Source organism: Perognathus longimembris, chromosome 23 (assembly GCF_023159225.1).
Source record: "Perognathus longimembris pacificus isolate PPM17 chromosome 23, ASM2315922v1, whole genome shotgun sequence".
NCBI lineage: Eukaryota > Metazoa > Chordata > Mammalia > Rodentia > Heteromyidae > Perognathus > Perognathus longimembris.
This window is the reverse complement of record NC_063183.1, coordinates 27,440,872-27,455,981: the sequence shown is the minus strand read 5'-3', so window position 1 is coordinate 27,455,981 and position 15,110 is coordinate 27,440,872. Positions and strand designations below refer to the sequence as shown.

Below are 15,110 nucleotides of genomic sequence, written 5' to 3'. Positions count from 1 at the left end.
ATTTCACTATTTAGAAGGAACTACAAGTAGCTGTTTGGTTGTTTTTTTGTTTTTCTTTTACAATGGGATACTTTTGGTTCTTTTGTACTGTTGTTTTATACATTTAGTGTTCATTGTACTTGGTGATCACAGGCAAGATGAACAGCAGATCGTCTGTAGATTGGTCCTTGAAGAGTACCATGGCCGAAACCAAGTGAGACTTAGGAAACACCATGCAGCCTGCATCTCAAGCAGCCTTCCCACCCATTTGGACACTGGCTAAGCCCAAGTACATGAAAACAGTTAGCTAGGCTAAGGAAATGCTGAAAAACAATAGAATCCCTTCCAATTTCACCATGTAATTCTTTCTCTAGAAAACATTCCATTATACCTTGCTTTGGAAGGGGCAGTACAAGGCCAGGAGTTTGAACCTGGGGCCTCAGGCTTGCTAGGCTGGCACTCGCCCATTTAAGCCCTGTTTCTCATGGGTTACTTTTAGAGTCTTGCTTCCCACGTGGGCACATCTGAGACATGGTCTACCTATTTTCAAGTTTCCACCTGTGGGATCAAGGATGTGTGCGGCCATGTCTAGCTCAGAGTCTTGTGAACTTTTCTGTCCAGGCTAGCCTCGATCCTGAAGAGGCCTGGGGAACCTCCCAAGTAGCTAAAATCAGACGCACAAACCATCAGCGCCTTGCTTTCTTAACACATTCTTAACTGAAGACATGAAGATGAATGAATACAAATCCACTCAAACTTCAAAGCATAGGCATCTTTGAGTGAATATTCAAGCAAAACTCTTTCAGCCAGTTGCTCATACTTTTGAGTTTTTATCTTCTCCCAGCCCTTTTAAGTCCATTTATCATTCCCATGACACCAACTCCTTTGTGCCCATGACTTCATAGGTTTTATTTTGCTTTTATGCTTTTATTCTTACTGTTACTTCTGTTTGTGATCACTTGTTCCAGAAATCCTTCCCTGATCATTCTACAGACGACCACATGTGTCTTTCTCTAAGCAGACACAAAGCATTGCAGCCATTCCTCTTTTATAGTGATTTTCATACCACTAGACAGCAGTTGCTAAGCCAGGGGCCAGATTCTGACTCCTGGCTTTAACCTCGGGCTTTAGCACTGTGATCTGGATGTGTTTAATAAGTGCTAATGACATGAATGGGTGGGTAAATATAAAGAACACATAGTCTAGTCTAGAAAATTTTTATATCCAAGCCTATTCCCAGAGGAAATTCTAATTCAGAAGTCGCAACTTGTACTGAGCCTTCCTGAACCGGCTGCTTTACTCAGCACAGCTACCATGTTCTCTATTCTCTCTTCTTTAGAATCAATAAGTTAAAAAGGAAACTAGAGTCAGACATTGTGAAAGAGAGGTCCAGTTACATTACAAAGCATCTGGATTTGAGCCAATTATAGAGTCACAATTTGAAATGAAACAACAACAACAAAAATCAGAAACAGTCGATTTCCTTAAATGGGAAGAGGCCTTTCGCATCAGGATTTGAAGCTAAAGTATTTCCCCACAAAGCATCTATTTTAGCACCTTGACAAAAACAGACAGAGATAGAGAAACAGAGACGGAGGAAGATGGGCAGAGATTGACAGAAAGCCAGAGACAAACAAAGAGATGTGAGGAGACAGATTATGAGACAGATTGAGAAAGACAGCTAGAGACGAGAGGGAGAGACAGAGATTGAGGGATAGATACAGACAGACAGAGAGATGTGGAGATGAGAGAAAAAGTAAGCTACCACCTGAGTACTTCCACTCTATCAACATATGGCCTTCTTTGAGCCTGAGCGCTAAGTCAAACCCAGCCCACTGGGGCTCTGGTCCATATTTCAGTCCCTGGGCAACTCAGCCTGGAGGCTCTCAGCTGTAAGGCCCAGCTGACAGCCTTAGAATGCTCAGTTGCTGTTCATCTGAGCAAGGGAGAAGTTCGTGTCATCTGGACAAACTTTTGAAGGAGCTTGGCCTGCAGAGGAGCTCTGTAACTTTCCACGGTGCAGAAGGCAACACATCGTTAGGTCTGCAGTCCAGCTGGAGAACACTCTGAGCCCTAAGAGCTAGCAGACAGATGATCACAAGGGAGGAAAAAAATACAATGTACTCACATCCAACTTCTTTTGTCCTCTAAGAAACTTTCTACAAGAAGAAATGTTGTATTTTTTTCCCCAAACCCCAAAGTTGAAAAAAGAATCATCAAAGCCAATGAAAGATGTGAGATTAATTCTTTGTGCACATAAATGATAATTTCACTAGAGTGCAATCGGACCTTTTGTATTCTAAATTAGAAACTGAGAGGAGCGTTTTGATTTTTTTCTTTTTTTTGCTCAAGACTTGGAACCTGAACTACATTAAAAGTACAATGCAAGTTTATTCTATTATGACAAGAACCAGATTTCCTAATCAAAGCAAATTGTTTGGCCTGGCTACAAAATGCTGCTATTTAGAAAAACCACCAGAGGTATCTGAATGGCAATAATTTGGTGTGGTAATTATATGAAGGTCAGGCTATGCTCTGCAAATCATAGACATTAGCAAGAGCAGTAATTGCAATTCATCCATCCAGTTGCATTTACTTTAATTAAATAACACCAAGTTGTGACACTCCCCCACCCTTGGAAAAGCACTTAAATAATATGGCTAAGTGCTCTACAGTCATTTGGACAAGATTGATATTCTGTGAATACAGTATTTCTTCAGACTCTCTCTTTGCTGTGACGGTTCAAACAATAATGTATGAAATATATATTAGAGGTTTCCTTTTTCTTTTGCAAACAGGAAATGGTCGTGTATGCCCTATTTTTCCTAGTGTCATTTGCTTGAGAAACACACACACACACACACACACACACACACGTTCTCATTATGACAACACAAAAGAGATGATTATGGGGATAAAGTAAAAGAAAGGACAAAAGCCTGAAGCGAACTCACCAAACTGTGGCCATTTATGACTAAGGCATAATCTCCTGTTATGTTTTCTTCTGCTGCAGATTGCAATTCCAGCGGCTGCTGCTTTCCACAAGCTACCTGGCTATCCGAAAGGTGCTGGTTGTGTCCCAACAAAACTTCCTTTGCTGTCCTTAAAGAACAAGGGCAAAAAACAAAACAAAACAAAAACACTGTAACAAAGTACACAGAGCCTATGTACAACTCCAGAGGTATACTCTCTTTTTGCTGCTTGGCACAAGATCCAGTATAAGCAAGTCACCTGAGTAGTTAGTGCTTGGTTGATAGGGGAAGGAGGCTGGAGCAGATGTCTAACTTCCAGGATGTAAGTGCGGGAAACAAAATGAACATGGAATCCCTTCACTGTTTTATATTGCTAACAGCTTATCACCATCTTTTTTTTTTGGCCAGTCCTGGGGCTTGGACTCAGGGCCTGAGCACTGTCCCTGGCTTCTTTTTGCTCAAGGCTAGCACTCTGCCACTTGAGCCACAGCACCACTTCTGGCCATTTTTCTGTATATGTGGTGCTGGGGAATCAAACCCAGGGCCTCATGTGTACAAGGCAAGCACTCTTGCCACTAGGCCATATCCCCAGCCCCAAGCTTATCACCATCTTGAGCTGGGTTTAACTAGGGAATCTTGGTAGATTTGTTTTACATATACACTGGCTTAAAATAGCAGTCCTCTGAGAAACATGTGTGTGTGTTTGTGTGTGTGTACAGTAGGGATTGAACTCAGAATCTGAGTACTATTTTTTAGCTTTTCACTCAAGGCTGATGCTCTACCACTGGAGCCACGGCTCCACTTCCAGCTTTTTCATGGTTAATTGGAGGTAAGAATCTCATGGACTTCTGTGCCCTGGCTGGCTTTGAACCATGGCCCTCAGATCTCAGCCTCTTTTTTGTTTCCAGTTGTAGGGCTTGAACCCAGAGCCTGGGCACAGTAGTCCCTGAGCTCTTTTGCTCAGGGCTAGAGCTCTATCACTTTGAGTCACAGCTCCACTTCTTATTTTCTGGTGGTTAATTGGAGATAAGTGTCTCATGACTTCAAACCATGATCCTCAAATCTCAGCCTCCTGAGTAGCTAGGATTACAGGCATGAGCCAACAGTACCTGGCTTGACAAACACATTAAAAATGGTCATAAAAATGATGGCATGTATTAGTCATTATAAAATAATATGTTAAATAGAAAAAAAAAGTGTACCCATCAGCTCAAGGAATAGGATTGATCTTCTGGGAAATAAACTGCAGACGCACGGTGTATAGGGCTGCCCCACAGAGAAACTTTACCAGTGCTCTTGATTTGAATTAATGGTACTGTGCAACAATCCTATCCACATCCCATCCATGTCTTGCACTTAAGAGAAAGCTTATATGGTGACAAAAAAAATCCTCAGAAATGGCATTTTAGTCTTCTCTTCATCATGCAAACATAATGCCTTTAAGGGAAAGGGAAAATGAAAGGAAATTCCCTCTGTGGGCGCTCCTGTATGTCAGGCTTTGAAGTAATCTAGGACAAGCTGACCTGGCCACAAAAGCTTCAGCCACAACCAGAGATCTACCAGCAGATCCACTTGCATGTATGAACTGAGAGCTCAGAAAAAGCGGGGTATGAAAACCTTTAGAGGGTCATATGCATATATACACAAGCAAATTGACTCAAGTATGATAGACTCGGTCCAATGGTTTAACTCCTTGAACAACAAACAAAATGAATACTAGGAAGCTGAAACATGTTTGATTGCGGGGGCAGGGGGAGGTAACAAATGTAAAGAGGAAATAAATACAGTCATAAATAATACTAAATAAATACAGTCATGATATTCAATATACAGATGTGACAGGGGAACCAGGTAACTTGGGAGGGGTGGGGTTGGGAGAGATGGGGGAGAACGATGTGAAGATGGCACTGATCAAGATGCTTTGTCTTCCTAAACTGACATGTCGAATTGAAACCCCTTTGTGCAGCTACTTAATAAAAAAAGAGAAGAAAATGGATAGTGAAAAAGAAGCTACAGGGGCTGGGAATATGGCCTAGTGGCAAGAGTGCTTGCCTTGTATACATGAAGCCCTAGGTTCGATTCCTCAGCACAACATATATAGAAAATGGCCAGAAGTGGCACTGTGGCTCAAGTGGTAGAGTGCTAGCCTTGAGCAAAAAGAAGCCAGGGACAGTGCTCAGGCCCTGAGTTCAAGCCCCAGGACTGTCAAAAAATAATAAACAAACAAACTACATAGCAGATATTTGGGCTTATAACAAAACAGGTTGGCTCCATAAAGGCCCATCCAGTGTAGAAAACATTTATTAATAGAGGTTAATGCAGAGACTCCTCTGACAGAAGAGAATGATCACCATATTAAAACCAAGCATATGTCTGTTTTCTAATTAGTAAATGTTACACTAATTATTTATGTACTTAAAAGCAAACACAGTAGCAATAAGAATACTATTTTAAATCCCAACCTACCTCCCCCCATGGGAAAAACAAAAACAAAAAATGGCTCAACCAACTAATAAGCACCTTATATTCTGGCTTAACATTTCCTTCTGCTTTCCAAGAGCAAAAATTCACATCCACATTTAGAAACCCAGGGGTCAGGTGACCGTTGGCCCTTAAGGACGATAACATCTGTTTAGTGAGCAGTTTGCAGGACCAAAGGAAAAGATTTATAAAGTCAGGCCTCTATGTGTGAAATTTAGGGAGTTAAGAGTCAGGAGGAGATGGAGAACAGACGTGAAAAATCACTATTTGAAATGTGGAAGGGTCAGACTTTCCTAGCAGATAATCATGTCGAGGAATGCCCCCCTCACAGCCTTGAAAATTTACAGTCCCATCGAATCCAGAAAGCAATGGAGACAAGTTCCCTGGAAAGGAAGATAGCTCTGACAGCACTGCAGAGCCCATAAATTGTGCCTTGAAGCGGCACAAGGAAAACATCTCCTGAGGTTTCCTTTTTAGTAATGTTCTCCTTTGCTGTATGAAAGACTCAACCTCTGTCCCTCCCCCGCCTCCCCCAGAATGAGAACACTCCAAAGAAGGCTGAAGTTCAGGAAAGTATTGGCTGAAATACTATTTTCCTACGATCACCGCCCCCCACCCCCCAAAAACACATCTTCCTAACATCTGACACTTTTTTCCAGGCAGAAAAAGGACCATTGGTTGGGGTGTTTTTTCTCTCTCTCTTTTCCAACTCTATTTTTTTTTAAACCCAATGGTCTTTCCTCACTGGCCTTCATGCCCTGCCAAGCGGGGGCCCCTGCTGTCAGACATGGGCCGTGTGCTGTAGCTGCCATTTCTTCTTCTCGTTGCAACAGAGCTCTCCCAACACCAGCTGGTTCTTGCAAGGACAATTTATTAGGAAAGTGGGGGGAGAGGGGCAGGGGAGTGCACAGAACTCCCTTCAGTGACCATGAACTATATGTTTCTTCAGGCATATGACACAGGACAGGAATAACAAAGGCTGACACAGAAGAAGGTCTGTGTTGTGAGCTTTGTGGTGAAGAGGCAGTTCACAACAATGCTAGTGTGCAGAAACGTGAGCAGAGTGAGCCACCACTGGCCTTCCCAGCCCTGAATCTCACAGGCGTGGGAAGGGGCCATGTGACTCAGACACACGCAGGCATCATGGAAGGAAATCTATGTTCAAATACCAGAAGGATCTGTTGAGAACTGCGTTAAAATCATGGCACCACCTTTTAAAGGAGGCAATGTGGAGTTTGATACAAAAACTGAAGCTTGGGACTTTAAGAGACCTGGGTTTAAGAGACCTAGAAGACCAAGGTCTTCCTCCACCAGCACAGCAGTAGCTGCAGTTGAGTTATGACGACTGGACATTTGGTTATTTGGTGTCAGAACCAGGACTAGAACCCAGGGACATTAATTTCTAGTTCTCTGTCGGTCATACAAAACTGGCTTACCCACACAGTCAGCCACAGTTTGGAATAAAATGACAGTGAGATGGACAACAAAAACTACATCATGCCTAGAATCCTAGCTACTCAGGAGGCTGAGGTCTGAGGATTGCTGTTTGAGGCCAGCCCAGGCAGAAACATCTCCAAGACTCTAATCTTTAATTGCACACACACACACACACACACACACACACACACACACACACACACACACACACACACAGAGCTGGAAGTGGAGCTGTGGCTCAAGTGGCTGAGTGATAGCCTTGAGCAAAAGAACCTCAGGGACAACACCCAGACCCTGAGTTCAAGTTCCAGGATTGGGGCGTGCACACATACACATACACACACACACACACACACACACACACACACACACACACACCCCAAAAGGTATCAAAAGACAAGTATCTGTTCTTAGAAGGAAATGACCTAAAGGCTTCTACTTAAACCTGTCAAATGTGTTGAGGATGTCATAAACATGGGTATGTAATTTTCGTGGGTATGTAACTTTCTCTGAACTCAAGAGCATAACACAAGAAAATGGAATGGTACATATTTGTGATTTCAGTATTTTATCCCCAAAGTTAGGGGTTTCGATAGAAACAGTCACAATTAGAAGTGTGGTAAGCACCTTCAAGTAGTCACTTTTATTCTCCTGATCCTAATATTAAGCAAATCTATCCAATAAATGTATTGATTCCTCTACTAAAGAATGTGCTGTCATACATTGTCTGTCTGTCATGAGCTGACTTAATGAATGGGTTAACTTCCACGTCAAGGTTGAAATAAACATTGTATGCCAGTCAGCTGAGCGAGATGGCCCTCCAGGGTTGTGACATACTGAGTCGAGGTGAAAGTTCTTCATTTCTTCCCCTTTTATCTGTTAATTCTTATTGAAAAGAAAATGGGGGTTGGGGGACTGGATTGTAACTCAGCAACAAAGTGCTTGCCTAGCAAGGGCAAGGTTCTGGGTTCAATCCCTGCTACCAAAAATAGACCTCCCCAAAGTTTTTTAAAATGGAAACATTTTAGATTATTTTTCCTAATTGCAAAAGCTGAGCATAAACACTATCACAATCACTGGGTGCACAGCATCTAGACGGAACCACTGAATGTTTTCCAGGGCTTAATGTGAGTTGGCATATAGGGCCTGATGTACATACATATATGCACAGACATACTTTTTATATGCTATGCATGTTTTGCAATCTCATTTTTCACTTCTCAGATATATAACGGACACCACTTAAGGTCAATAACTACATAAACATTTTGATCACATAGTATTCCACTGTATAAATATATGTACACGTGTATGTATATAAATGCCTGTACATGTATGATAGATATAATCATATTTAACAAAATCCTTCACTGTTGGGTATTTAAACTATTTCTCATTTTCTATCACTATACCTGATAGGTAAATAAATATTTCCCTATATGAATATTTATACATTTCTCTTTTTTAAATTAAAATTGTTTTTACTGGTACCTGGGTTTGAACTCAAGGCTTCATGCTTGCTCAACTTGGCTAACACTTTACCACTTGAGCCATACCTCTAGCTCTGCTTTTTGCCGGTTGTTTTTTGGAGAGGGAGCCTTGTGGACTTCTCTTCTGGCTTTGAAACGTGACCCTCTAAATCTCAACCTTCTGAATAAGTAAATAAGGGAATTCCCTGGCACCTGCCATTCACTATTTTTCCTTTTTTTTTTTAAGGCAATGCTAGAATTCACTAGATTCATATATGTAATTTGGAAATCTATTGGTATTTCGCCCTCTAGTTTCTACTCATGTACAACTTATGGTTAATCTTGGTGGTCATTTTGAATGGGCTGAGAGATGATTAATGAATCGTCTAGATGTGTCTCTGAAGGTATTCTGAGAGATAAGAAGAATATGAGGTCTCTGGCCTATTGATCTTATGCAAGAGTTTTAGATATGAGTGGATTTCAAAATCTGTAGACTTTTAGAAGGTAGTAGAACTGTGACAGCTAGGCTGGTTGGAAGAAATAGGTCATGGAGCGGCGGGGAGAATGCTGTATCCTGCCCCACCCCTTCCTGTTACTGCTCCTCTCTGCTTCCTGGCTGCCATGAATTGGACAGCTCTGCTCTACCATGCCCTCCTTGCCATGATGTTCTGAAACCATGAGCCACACGGTAAGACCTTCCTCACTGAACTGGTGGTTCTCTTCGGCAGTTGTTAACATCAGTGAAAAAGTCTGGATACCACAGAATCCCAACCACTGCATACACGCAACAACCGATATACACATCTCCACATTGCTCCTACAGAACAAGAGCTAGGCCATCTATTCAGTTAACCAAATAGATATTAGCACGGTGAAGTCTTGAGATGGGAACTCAACTCTTACTATCCAATCACACAGGTCACCCTCTCTACTCAAAACCCTTCCTTATCTCTGGAGGATCAAGCCAAGTACAAAGCAGAGGAATTAAATTCTCATGTTTTAGGCACCAAATTTGACTCTTGGATTTATTCTGAACTCCAGCCATCTGGAATTTCACTCATTGAGCTTTTTGAGAGGCAAAAAAGAAAGTGTCGTCAAAGTGTCAGCTCCCAACCTGTGCTCTACCAATTGAACCACACCTCCACCGCTGGCTTTTTGATGGTTAATTGAAGGTAAGAGTCTCACGGACTTTTCTGCCCAGGCTGGCTTTGAATTGCAATCCTCAGGTCTCAACCTCCGGAATAGCTAGGATTACTGGGTGAGCCACTGATTTTACTCCCCTTCCCCTTCCGCCCTCTCAGCACTTACCTGAGTTCTTCTCTCACTTCCGCTGCTGTGTTTCCTGCAATCACCAACGTATCTTTCATGTCGTCCGTCAGCAGCTTGCAGGCATAGCCAATGTTGATGGCAGTTTCTGTAACAAAATAAAGCCACCTCTGTTAAAAGACTACTCATTAAGACTAGTTCCTCATTTCTTTTTGAAGCCATAATTGTACATTTTCTTAAAGTCTGCATGCCTTGTTAATGTTAAAGATCACAGGATGGGTGACCAAACAGTGATCTAGAAGGAAAGTCAAAGACCTGGTTTGCATGATCACATTCACCTCTTGCTCAACCCATGGAGAAGGAAGAATCTCTCTGAATCTTCCATTTCTCATCTAGTTTTTTAAAATGCCTACACAGCTAGATGCCAGTGGTTCACACCTGTAATCTTAGCTACTCAGAAGGCTGAGATCTGATGATCACGGTTCTAGTCCAATCTGGGTATTAAGTCCTTAAACTCTTCCCTGCACTTAAACACACACACAGAGAGAGAGAGAGAGAGAGAGAGAGAGAGAGAGAGAGAGAGAGAGAGAGAGAGAGAGAGGAAGAGAGAGAGAGAGAGAGAGGCTAGAAGTGGAGCTGTGGCTCAAATGGTAGAATTCTAGCCTTGAGCAAAAAGAAGCTTAGGGAAAGGGTTCAAGCTCCAAGACCAGTGAAACAAGACAAAAAGTCTCCAGATTCTCAAATTAGTATTCATAAAGACATCTTAAAAATCTCATTATTGGTGTGTTACAATGATAAACTTATAACCAGTCAATAATTTTGAGAGAACTGATTTATCAAATCTGAAAAATCCCTCAATGTTTCCCGTCCCAATCTTCTAACAACTGAACAAAATTGCTAAAACAAGTGTGTGACAGTTCATTGAATATTTTGGTTTATGTATAGCCAAGCATAAAATACTTTTTTTTTTGGCCAGTTCTGGGGCTTGGATTCAGGGCCTAGCACTGCCCCTGGCTTCTTTTTGCTCAAGGCTAGCACTCTGCCACTTGAGCCACAGCGCCACTTCTGGCCATTTTCTGTATATGTGGTGCTTGGGAATTGAACCCAGGGCTTCATGTATACGAGGCAAGCACTCTTGCCACTAGGCCATATTCCCAGCCCATAAAATACTTATTATTTTAACTATTACTGCTGGCAAGTGATCCAAAAATGTATTGGTCCCTTTTATTTTTTTAGGAAAATTGTATCCTACACATAATAGCTTCATATGTTGTTGTTGTTATAAATGAGTCCAAGCCAGGCACCAGTGGCTCACACCTGTAATCCTAGCTACTCAGGAGGCTGAGAGCTGAGAATGGTGATTCTAAGCCAGCCCCAGCAGAAAGGTTCCCATGAGACTCTTATCTCCAACTAACCATTTAAAAACCAGAGGTAGAGCTGTGGCTCAAAGTGGTAGAGTGCAAGTATTGAGCAAAAAGAGCTCAAGGATAGTTCGAGCCTCACAACCAACCTAAAATAAAAATAAGAGTCCAGTCTCATTGTACCACTGTGTGGGTACGGAGGGTGTTCAATTACTAAAACCCATCCATGAACAGATGCTTCCCTAAGTCTCCCCAAAGCTTGCCTGTCATTCTCACCATTCCCAGAACATCTCCCCAACACACCCCATCACCCAGAAAGTAAAGGAGTAACCGGAAACGGCTCATTCTCTGCTTCAGTACTGAGTTGGAAACCGTGCTCTCTGGAACCAACTGTTTTAATGCCTCTGGTCCTTACAGATGGAAAAGACAACGGGCCTGGAATTCTATTAACTTCAAGACAGATTATGGGAAGTATTTTGTTTATTTGGCCTTGTTTGTACATAGTAAATTCTTGCTCTATATTAGCTTTCTTTTTTTTTTATATTTCAGCTTTCCCTAATGTGAAAGATTAGAGGAATATCTAATGAAGGTCTCTGGTCAATTAAAATTTTACAACAGGGCTGGGGATATAGCCTAGTGGCAAGATTGCCTGCCTCGGATACATGAGGCCCTAGGTTCGATTCCCCAGCACCACATACACAGAAAATGGCCAGAAGCGGCGCTGTGGCTCAAGTGGCAGAGTGCTAGCCTTGAGCGGGAAGAAGCCAGGGACAGTCTGTGCTCAGGCCCTGAGTCCAAGGCCCAGGACTGGCCAAAAAAAAAAAAAAAAAAAAAAAATTTTACAACAAGCAAAAACTGGTGGTTCACACCTGTTATCCTAGCTAGGCTCAGATCTGAGGATCAGGGTTCAAAGTCAGCCTGAGGAAGGAAACTGTGATATTCTTTTTATTATTATTATTTTATGTTTTTATTTTTTGTGTTTAGGTGGTAGCAAGGAATCAACCCAGGGCCTCACTCATGCTTAGGCGAGTTCAAGCCTTGGAACCAGCATTAAAAAAAAAAATCCTACAGAATTCAAGTCTCCTTTTTCAAAACATTATCATTATACATCATCAATGTACCTTGTTTGTCTCCTGTGAGAATCCAGACCTTAATGTTGGCTAGTGACAAACTCATAACCGTTTCAATCACTCCCTCTTGTAATTTATCTTCTATAGCAGTGGCACCTAGAAGCTTCATTGGAAAACAGAGAATAACGTACGTTAAGACATGAAGCATCTATGACTTCCAGGGTCAGTGTTTAGAGGTCAAGGAAGACAAAAATGGTGGGGGGGGGGGGGGGGGCGGGGCTGGGAGTGCGGCTTAGTGGTAGAGTGCTTGCCCATGCAAGAAGCCCTGGGTTTGATTCCCCAGCACCACATAAACAGAAAAAGCCAAAAGTGGAGCTGTGGCTCAAGTGATAGAGTGCTAGCCTTGAGCAAAAGAAACTCAGGGACAGTGCCCAGGCCATGAGTGCAAGCCCCACGACTGGCAAAAAAAAAAAAAAAAAAAAAGTATGATATACAGTATAATATATTGATAAAGTACCCAACTGCAAAGTACATCAGAAGACAAACTCCCCCCAAAAAGTCCCAAATCAATCCAATTTAATGGAGAAATCCTGGGAGTTAAGATTTACAAGAGGGCCTGGTTGTGGTGGCTTACACCTGTAATCCTAGCTACTCAGGAGGCTGAGATCTGAGGATCACAGTTCAAAGCCATGAGCTTCTTATCTCCAATGAAACACCAGAAAACCAGAAGTGGAGGTGTGGCTCAAAGTGGTAGAGCACTAGCCTTGAGCAAGCTCAGGGACAGCATCCAGGCCCTGAGTTCAGGTCCTATGATGGGAAAAACAAAAATGTGGGTCATGAAGCAGAAAAAGGGGGTAGTTGCTCATAAAAATCAAGGACATAGCAGAAGTTAACAAATAATAGTCTAGTGTCTTCTACCAACTGCATAAGATACTTGCTACTAGAAATAAACAGAAGAATCTTTTTTTTTCTTTTTTTTTTTTTTTTTGCCAGTCCTGGGCCTTGGACTCAGGGCCTGAGCACTGTCGCTGGCTTCCTTTTTTGCTCAAGGCTAGCACTCTGCCACTTGAGTCATAGCGCCACTTCTGGCCATTTTCTGTATATGTGGTGCTGGGGAATGGAACCTGGGGCTTCAAGTATACGAGGCAAGCGCTCTTGCCACTAGGCCATATCCCCAGCCCAAACAGGAGAATCATACACAGCAAACTCAAAGCCAACATGTGAAGTGCTGTGCAGTGTTTCAGAGGGCAACATTGTGTGTGCAAGATGATTTAGCCACTGACTTCCTGCTATGCGGGGCCTCCAAACACATTATTAGCCTTTCTGTAAACACAACCCATTCCTACCATCAAATCTGTTTCAATTTCTTCATACAGCCTGCTTATCTGTTTGTCCTTCTCATCTGTGGCAGTGTTTGCATCTTCGAGCATCTTATGCCACTCTTTAAAATACTTGTCATCCAGGTCTCTGTATGCGATTGCCAAGGTCCGAAGGCCTTCCCCTGCAAATTCCTAGCAGAGAAAACAGACACTTAGGAACTGCTAAGAAACAATAAGCACAGCAATGAACTACCACCGTGGAAGTAGGCATGAAAATCTTCTAGTCAGAGCATCCCTTGGCATCTTGACTAATAACTTTAATTCTCTTAAGGGAAGACAATGTGTCTGTATTTTGTGTTTTATTTCTATGAGATTAAAATCTTTACAAGAAGTAATTCGCCGCCCCCCCGCCCCCGCCGCAAAGATGCCAGAAATGCACACTTAAGCATCGTAGTTGAAAGGTAGTACAGTCATATTTTTTTTTAATTTGGTGCTGGTCTCAGGGCTTGAACTCAAGGCCTAGACATTGTTCCTGGGCTTTTTTGCTTAAGACTAGTGCTCTACCACTTGAACCACAGCACCACTTCTGTTTCGGGATACACGTTTTTCTTCAGTCATAGGGCTTGAACTCAGGGCCTGGATGCTGTCCCTGAGGTTGTTTGTTCAAGCAAAAGTGCTCTACCACTTTGAGCCACAGCAGCACTTCTGTTTTTCTGTTGAATAATTGGAGATAAAAGTCTCACAGACTTTCTTGCTTTGAATGGCAATCGTCAGACCTCAGCCTCTTGAGTAGCTAGGATTATAGGTGTGAGCCAACAGTGCCTGGCTTGGAGGGGGGAAAAAAACCTTAAAATGATGTGATTTTTTTTTTTTTTTTTTTAGTATATGCTGATGGTTAGGCTTGAACTTAGGGCCTCACACTTCTACGGCTCTCACTTGGCTTTTTTGCTCCAGGATGGTACTATATCATTTGAGCCATACCTCTTCTTGTGGCTTTTTTTTTTTTTTTTTTTTTTGCTGGTTAATTGGAGAGAAGAGTCAGACTTTTCCTGCCTGGACTGGCTTTTGAACCGCACCCTCAGATCTCAGTCTCCTGAGGAGCTAGGATTACAGGCATGAGCCATGAGTGCCTAGCAAAATTGTTTGAACTTTTGAAGATTCCATCATCAAATCAGCTTCACTGGATTTATTCTTTTTTTAAAGAAACTATGTCCTGGAAGTTAGTATTTAATAATTCGATAAATACCAGGAAAACCCATCCTTTTCCCACAGTAGCTCAGTGACCCAGCTATCTCAAGCGATCACTCCTGGTAATGGAGACTGGTAGCTGCTAATAGTTCCACACAGCCACAGAGCTAGGAACAGACACAGTGTGCACAGGGGTTGTGCTACAACCTCCCACTTTGCTTCTGCCTGCAATGGTCATTTTATGGCCTCCAAATACTGAGCACAAAGCATTTTTATAGCCATGTCTGCTCCTTTGAGCACTGTTATTGAGTCTGTCTTTTCCATTGTGTGTGTGTGTGTGTGTGTGTGTGTCTGTGTGTGTGTTTAGCTTATGGCACACAGTAGAGGTTTATGGTCAGGCAGAAGTTAAAATCATGACAGACCCTAATTAGGTCAAGCAAGAAGTCAATGCATACTGCAAGGATGTGGCTTAGCCCAAAGAGACCATGAGAAAAATTATCCCAAATTTATCGCCCAAGCACTGGGTAGCCCTTGGGCTATGGCAATCATATTTTACAAGCCCACCACT

General features: G+C 42.4%; 1 protein-coding gene across 1 annotated transcript in view; it reads right to left on the bottom strand.

Moving 5' to 3' along the window:
- Positions 1-15,110, bottom strand: part of Atp8b4 (ATPase phospholipid transporting 8B4 (putative)) — a 135,516-nt gene that overhangs the window by 21,370 nt on the left and 99,036 nt on the right. The window contains exons 22-25 of the mRNA XM_048331703.1: positions 13,382-13,546; positions 12,087-12,198; positions 9,647-9,752; positions 2,934-3,081 (exon numbers count right to left, since the gene is read on the bottom strand). Of these exons, the coding sequence (XP_048187660.1) occupies positions 2,934-3,081; positions 9,647-9,752; positions 12,087-12,198; positions 13,382-13,546 (531 nt within the window). The remainder of the gene's footprint in view (positions 1-2,933; positions 3,082-9,646; positions 9,753-12,086; positions 12,199-13,381; positions 13,547-15,110) is intronic.